The 7,758-nt window shown below is 37.0% G+C and overlaps 1 protein-coding gene across 1 annotated transcript in view; it reads left to right on the plus strand.

The window, feature by feature from the left end:
- LOC133561315 (CUGBP Elav-like family member 2) overlaps window positions 1-7,758 on the plus strand; it is a 45,739-nt gene that overhangs the window by 34,887 nt on the left and 3,094 nt on the right. Inside the window, exons 4-5 of the mRNA XM_061914680.1 lie at window positions 4,265-4,426; window positions 7,684-7,747. Of these exons, the coding sequence (XP_061770664.1) occupies window positions 4,265-4,426; window positions 7,684-7,747 (226 nt within the window). The remainder of the gene's footprint in view (window positions 1-4,264; window positions 4,427-7,683; window positions 7,748-7,758) is intronic.

Consider the following 7,758-nt stretch of genomic DNA (forward strand, 5'->3'; position numbering starts at 1 on the left):
ACTTTTGTTTTGAAGGGGTTTTTGCCAACGTCCTGTTGATTTTTGCTGAAGGAAGTCAGTGCATGAAATCTAGGTCTAAGTCAGACCTACATAGAGGTTTTTGTTTCATGTCTCTAGGACATTCCTAACGGAAGTTACAAGCAGTTTTGTCTGTATTTTCCTTGGGGGCGCTAGAGCGCAATTTTGAGTTTTGGGTTTTGGTTTTTTGATTAAATCGCAATGTTCGGCAGTCCTGATGTGTGTGTAAAATTTGGTGAGTTTTGAAGCATGTTAAGGGGGTCAAATTACAGCTCAAAGAGGCAAAAATTACATTTTCTAGGAAACTTTTGTTTTGAAGGGGTTTTTGCCAACGTCCTGTTGATTTTTGCTGAAGGAGGTCAGTGCATGAAATGTAAGTCTAAGTCAGATCTACATAGAGGTTTTTGTTTCATGTCTCTAGGACTTTCCCAACGGAAGTTACAAGCAGTTTTGTCTGTATTTTCCTAGGGGGCGCTAGAGCGCAATTTTGAGTTTTGGGTTTTGGTTTTTTGATTAAATCGCAATTTTCGGCTGTCCTGATGTGTGTGTTAAATTTGGTGAGTTTTGAAGCATGTTAAGGGGGTCAAATTACAGCTCAAAGAGGCAAAAATTACATTTTCTAGGAAACTTTTGTTTTGAAGGGGTTTTTGCCAAAGTCCTGTTGATTTTTGCTGAAGGAGGTCAGTGCATGAAATCTAGGTCTAGGTCAGACCTACATAGAGGTTTTTGTTTCATGTATCTAGGACTTTCCTAACGGAAGTTACAAGCAGTTTTGTCTGTATTTTCCTAGGGGGCGCTAGAGCGCAATTTTGAGTTTTGGGTTTTGGTTTTTTCATTAAATCGCAATTTTCGGCAGTCCTGATGTGTGTGTAAAATTCGGTGAGTTTTGAAGCATGTTAAGGGGGTCAAATTACAGCTATAGGAGGCAAAAATTACATTTTCTAGGAAACTTTTGTTTTGAAGGGGTTTTTGCCAACGTCCTGTTGATCTTTGCTGAAGGAGGTCAGTGCATGAAATGTAAGTCTAAGTCAGACCTACATAGAGGTTTTGTTTCATGTCTCTAGGACATTCCTAACGGAAGTTACAAGCAGTTTTGTCTGTATTTTCCTAGGGGGCGCTAGAGCGCAATTTTGAGTTTTGGGTTTTGGTTTTTTGATTAAATCGCAATTTTCGGCTGTCCTGATGTGTGTGTTAAATTTGGTGAGTTTTGAATTATGTTAAGGGGGTCAAATTACAGCTCAAAGAGGCAAAAATTACATTTTCTAGGAAACTTTTGTTTTGAAGGGGTTTTTGCCAACGTCCTGTTGATTTTTGCTGAAGGTCAGTGCATGAAATCTAGGTCTAGGTCAGACCTACATAGAGGTTTTTGTTTCATGTATCTAGGACTTTCCTAACGGAAGTTACAAGCAGTTTTGTCTGTATTTTCCTAGGGGGCGCTAGAGCGCAATTTTGAGTTTTGGGTTTTGGTTTTTTTATTAAATCGCAATTTTCGGCAGTCCTGATGTGTGTGTAAAATTCGGTGAGTTTTAAAGCATGTTAAGGGGGTCAAATTACAGCTATAGGAGGCAAAAATTACATTTTCTAGGAAACTTTTGTTTTGAAGGGGTTTTTGCCAACGTCCTGTTGATCTTTGCTGAAGGAGGTCAGTGCATGAAATGTAAGTCTAAGTCAGACCTACATAGAGGTTTTGTTTCATGTCTCTAGGACATTCCTAACGGAAGTTACAAGCAGTTTTGTCTGTATTTTCCTAGGGGGCGCTAGAGCGCAATTTTGAGTTTTGGGTTTTGGTTTTTTGATTAAATCACAATTTTCGGCAGTCCTGATGTGTGTGTAAAATTTGGTGAGTTTTGAAGCATGTTAAGGGGGTCAAATTACAGCTCAAAGAGGCAAAAATTACATTTTCTAGGAAACTTTTGTTTTGAAGGGGTTTTTGCCAATGTCCTGTTGATTTTTGCTGAAGGAAGTCAGTGCATGAAATCTAGGTCTAAGTCAGACCTACATAGAGGTTTTTGTTTCATGTCTCTACGACATTCCTAACGGAAGTTACAAGCAGTTTTGTCTGTATTTTCCTAGGGGGCGCTAGAGCGCAATTTTGAGTTTTGGTTTTTTGATTAAATCGCAATTTTCGGCAGTCCTGATGTGTGTGTAAAATTTGGTGAGTTTTGAAGCATGTTAAGGGGGTCAAATTACAGCTCAAAGAGGCAAAAATTACATTTTCTAGGAAACTTTTGTTTTGAAGGGGTTTTTGCCAACCTCCTGTTGATTTTTGCTGAAGGAGGTCAGTGCATGAAATGTAAGTCTAAGTCAGATCTACATAGAGGTTTTCGTTTCATGTCTCTACGACATTCCTAACGGAAGTTACAAGCAGTTTTGTCTGTATTTTCCTAGGGGGCGCTAGAGCGCAATTTTGAGTTTTGGGTTTTGGTTTTTTGATTAAATCGCAATTTTCGGCAGTCCTGATGTGTGTGTAAAATTTGGTGAGTTTTGAAGCATGTTAAGGGGTCTAATTACAGCTCAAAGAGGTGGCGGTATAATAATAATAAAACCTTAGAAATGTCCCAAAGAGCTAACCTCAATGGACCCAAAAATACCTTAAAATAAGAATATTTTCACTAATAACAAGAGACCTTTTTGCTTAATATGTTGAAAAATATTCTTAAGTAATTACTAGTGCCATGATCTTGACATAATAACAAAACATTTACTTCTACTAAAAGCTCATTTATTGTTCTTAATGGAAAGGCAAGCAGTCAAGCGCTTGTTAGTCTCACATGGTCGAAAAATGCATTTTTCCATCGATAACTTGACATCATTTCAGTCAATTAGTGCGCATATATACATTTATAAAAAAAAATGTAAATTGTTGTTTTGAAGAATTTACCTGAATGTGCATGAACTATTTCTGTTCAAAATTGTAGACATGTTAAGTGCTGTCAGTTTACTGTACTGTACAATTTTCTATTGTTTCGTTGAAAATAAATCAGCAAAGTCCATCTGTTTTAATTAAGAGACACAATTGTGTCAAAGTCATGATTTTTTTTTTCATGCTTGAAGTAAGAAATGATTACGTTGAAAAAGTAGTTTTATGCTTGTGAGTGTTGATGACACAGCTTTGCAACATTTGATATTCTACTTTCAAACATGTTTTACTTATCACATCTCAGCAACATCTTCCTGACATCATGCAGGACTAAAATCCCTTCAAACAAGTCAAAGACTCTAACATCAAATCTGCTTAGTGAGAAGAATGATCTTATCCGACAGAAAATAAGAAAATATCAGCCGTATTTGAGATATTTCATCTTACTTAGATTTCAGTTTTTACGCCCACTTGACTAAAGGATGTCTCCTTCCTGTGGGCTGCAGGCCACTTCTCACACGTCTTTGCAAAATGTGATTCCCACAACTCCCAACAGAGCGTGGTCCAAACAAAATCCACTTGGCTCGAGGTCCCTTGACCTGGTCCTCAGCATCCCGTGCCAGGCAGTCGGGATGCAGGACTTTGCAAGGACCAGGAGACGAACTGGATCCTTGTGCTAATAATAATAGATTTTATTTGTAAAAGCACTTTACATTGAGCAAACAACCTCAAAGTGCTACACTGTATAAAAAAAAAAATATATATATATATATATATATAAAATAAAAATAAAAACTTGAACAGCCTAATAGGTAGAACTAGGGACGGGGTGGCACAGTGGGGAGAGTGGCCGTGCGCAACCCGAGCGTCCCTGGTTCAATTCCCACCTAGTACCAACCTCGTTGTGTCCTGAGCAAGACACTTCACCCTTGCTCCTGATGGGTGCTGGTTGGCGCCTTGCATGGCAGCTCCCTCCATCAGTGTGTGAATGTGTGTGTGAATGGGTGAATGTGGAAGTAGTGTCAAAGCGCTTTGAGTACCTTGAAGGTAGAAAAGCACTATACAAGTACAACCCATTTATAACTAGCACGCATATAAAAAGGCTTTTTTAAAAAGAAAATGTTTTTAAGCCTTTTTTTAAAAGCATTCACAGTCTGTGGTGCCCTCAGGTGGTCAGGGAGAGCGTTCCACAGCTTGGATCACATGATTCATTCGTGTCATGTGATCCAGCCTGAGTTTAGCCACACACACACACACCTGCGTGCATTCATCAGTCACACAAGTGATTTGTGTCTTCTTTGAAGCTTTTTTCTCTGCTCTGCCTTGCTTTGTCTTCTTTTGTTTCCACTCGTCTTCATTGGGCGCCCTTCTTCTCCTCCTCCCCAGAGCTGCTCGTCTCCCATCGTGGTGAAGTTTGCCGACACGCAGAAGGACAAAGAGCAGCGGCGCCTGCAGCAGCAGCTGGCCCAGCAGATGCAGCAGCTCAACAGCGCCACCACCTGGGGCAGCCTGACGGGCCTGGGCGGTCTAACCCCGCAGTACCTGGCGGTAAGGACGAGACTTCGGAGGGGTTGCCGTGACAACCGAAGCGCAAAGGTTTCCCAAATTAGACACCAAACAAGAGAGAAATGAGAGTCATTTTAGGAGCGTCATTAAAGTTTGAGTATTTCCAGTCTGGGTGCGCCGCGGAGCGATAAAGTGGCGGCGGCGGCGGCGACGTCCCTCGTTAGCTCGCTCGTTTGTCCACTCGGGAGATTTGTCACCGTGGTCTTTATGTCAAGACCACCACTCAGACCTGCTACTTTCCAAAAGAGCAGCTTCACAAAAACACTTTTCTCCACTCTTGGGTTGATCCAATCAGATGGGGAGAAAGACAATGAAGACACAACAACTTAAGACTGGGTTCGAAGCAGGTCTCACTCCTGGGTTTGAACCAGCTCTCTTTCCTGGGTTTTAACCAGGTTTCATTCCTTTGTTTGAACCAGGTCTCATTCCTGGGTTTGAACCAGGTCTCATTCCTTTGTTTGAACCAGGTCTCACTCCTGGGTTTGAACCAGGTCTCATTCCTTTGTTTGAACCAGGTCTCACTCCTGGGTTTGAACCAGGTCTCATTCCAGGGTTTGAACCAGGTCTTACTCCTATGTTTGAACCAGGTCTCATTCCTGGGTTTGAACCAGTTGTCATTTCTGGGTTTGAACCAGGTCTTACTCCTGGGTTTGAACCAGGTCTCATATCTGGGTTTGAACCAGGTCTCACTCTTGGGTTTGAACCAGGTCTTACTCCTGGGTTTGAACCAGGTCTCATATCTGGGTTTGAACCAGGTCTCATTCCCTCTAATTCAAACCCAGCAGTGAGACCTGCTTCCTGGGTTTGAAGCAGGTCTCATTCCTGGGTTTGAATTAGAGGGTGTGTCAGCCCATGGATAAAAACCGGAAAAAAAAACAGATTTTTTTAATGAAAAAAAAGAAGAAACATTTTTTTATGAAAAAAACGAAAAATGGATTTTAATGACAAAAACTGTGAACAAAAACGTAAAAAAAAAACATTTAATGAAAAAACGAAAAATTTATTTTTTTCAATGAAAAAAATGTGAAAAAAACGGATTTTTAAATGAAAAAAAGTCTACGGGAAAACTCCAAAAAAACAGGAAGGGCCACCAAAATAAGAGCGCAAGACAAGAACTAAAGCACTACACACAGGAAAACACCAACAAACTCCAAATAAGGCACGACAACCTGGTGGAGTTTCAATTTTTTAACCTTTTCTGCTGGTGGTGTATCGCCAGATTTTTAAATGAAAAAAATTGAAAAAAACAGATTTTTGGGGGACTTTTTAATGAAAAAAACATGAAAAAAGATGTTCTAATTAAAAAAACATGAAAAAATAGATTTTTAAATTTAAAAAAAAGTGAAAAAAAATGGAAAAAAACGATTTTTTTAATGAACAAAACGGGAAAAAAACAGATTTTTAATGAAAAAAACAGATTTTTTTTATGAAAAAAAAGATTTTTTAAATGAAAAAAATGTGGAAAAAAAACAGATGTTTTTAATGAAAAAAAAGTAACATTTATTTCTTTCAATAAAAAAACATGAAAAAAAAAGATTTTTTAATGATAAAAAGACATGAAACTGCTACAGGAAAACACCAACAAAACAGGAAGGCTCACCAAATCAACAGCTCAAGACACGAACTAAAGAAATACACAGGAAAACACCAACGAACTCTAAATAAGGCACCACAACCTGTTGGAGTTTCATTTTTTAACTTTTTCTGCTGGTGGTGTGCCTCCGTATTTTTTATGAGAAAAATGGAAAAAAACTGATTTTTTTTATGAAAAAAATGAAAAAATGATTTTATTGTGAAAAAAAAAGAATTTAAATGAAAAAAATGTGAAAATAACGTATTCTTTAATGAAAAAAATGGAAAAAACGGATTTTTGAATGACAAAAATGGGAAAAAACTTTTTTTGTGATTTGTTTAATGAAAAAAAACGAAAAATTAAATTTTTTTATACAAAAAAGTAAAAAAAAACATATTTTTTAATGATAAAAATACATGAAATTGCTACAGGAAAACACCAACAAAACAGGAAGGCTCACCAAATTAACAGCTCAAGACACGAACTAAAGAAATACACAGGAAAACACCAACAATCTCTAAGTAAGGCACCACAACCTGGTGGAGTTTCATTTTTTAACCTTTTCTGCTGGTGGTGTGCCTCCGTATTTTTTATGAAAAAAATGGGGAAAAAAATGTTTTTTTTTAATGAAAAAAATTATTTTATTGTGAAAAAAAAATGTTATATGAAAGAAATGTGAAAATAATGTATTTTTTAATGAAAAAAATGGAAAAAAACTAACTTTTGAATGACAAAAATGGAAAAAAATGATTTTTTTTTAATGAAAAAATTATTTTATTGTGAAAAAAAAATTGGGTGAAAAAAAAAATGTATGTGAAAATAACGTATTTTTTAATGAAAAAAATGGACAAAAACGGATTTTTGAATGAAAAAAATGGAAAAAAGCTTTTTTTTTTCGTGATTTGTTTAATGAAAAAACAAAAAATTCATTTTTTTTATACAAAAAGGTAAAAAAAAACATATTTTTTAATGAAAAAATAGTGTGAAAAAACAGAAAAAATATATTTTTTTAATGAAAAAAAAAAGGTTAAATATTTTTATGAAAAAAACGTGAAAATAACAGATTTTTTAATGACCAAAAGGAAAAAATTGTTTTTTAATGACAAAAAAATTATGAAAAAACTTGAAAATTATGGATGTTTTTAAGAAAAAACGAAAAAAAAAAAATGTTATACAGAAAAACGTGAAATAAACGGATTTTTTAAAGGAAAAAAAACAGAATTTTTTATGAAAAAAACGTGCCTTGCCTCAAAAAAGGTTGAAAAACACTCCACTAGACTAAGAAGAAGTGAAAGTTTACTCACTAGACTTAGAAGAAGTTCAAATGTATTCACAAGACCAAGAAGAAGTTAAATAAAAATACATGTGAAAGTGTTGCAATTAGCAGCTAACCTGACGTCGGTTCTTCTATTGTGATGTTTGTAGCAACAAAAAGTCTGAAGAGAATGTGTCTGCTCCCAGAAAAGCTTCCAGCAGAGCACAAAGGGAAGGAGATGATAATTTGCTGTAGATTCCAGCCTTTGAAGGATGACTTTTCTGACGCCATCAGTGTTCCACTCTTGTGTTGGAAAGTAATTAGCGGGCGAGATGAGAGCTTTGCAGCTGAGTTTGTGGAGGTTTGCATCATCTGCTCCTCACCTTCTTCTGCTCCTCTCCCTCCCCACAGTTGCTCCAGCAGGCCACGTCCTCCAGCAACCTGGGGGCCTTCAGCGGCATCCAGCAGATGGCCGGTGAGTCCAGT

The sequence above is a fragment of the Nerophis ophidion genome, linkage group LG10 (genome assembly GCF_033978795.1).
Source record: "Nerophis ophidion isolate RoL-2023_Sa linkage group LG10, RoL_Noph_v1.0, whole genome shotgun sequence".
NCBI classification, from domain to species: Eukaryota; Metazoa; Chordata; class Actinopteri; order Syngnathiformes; family Syngnathidae; genus Nerophis; species Nerophis ophidion.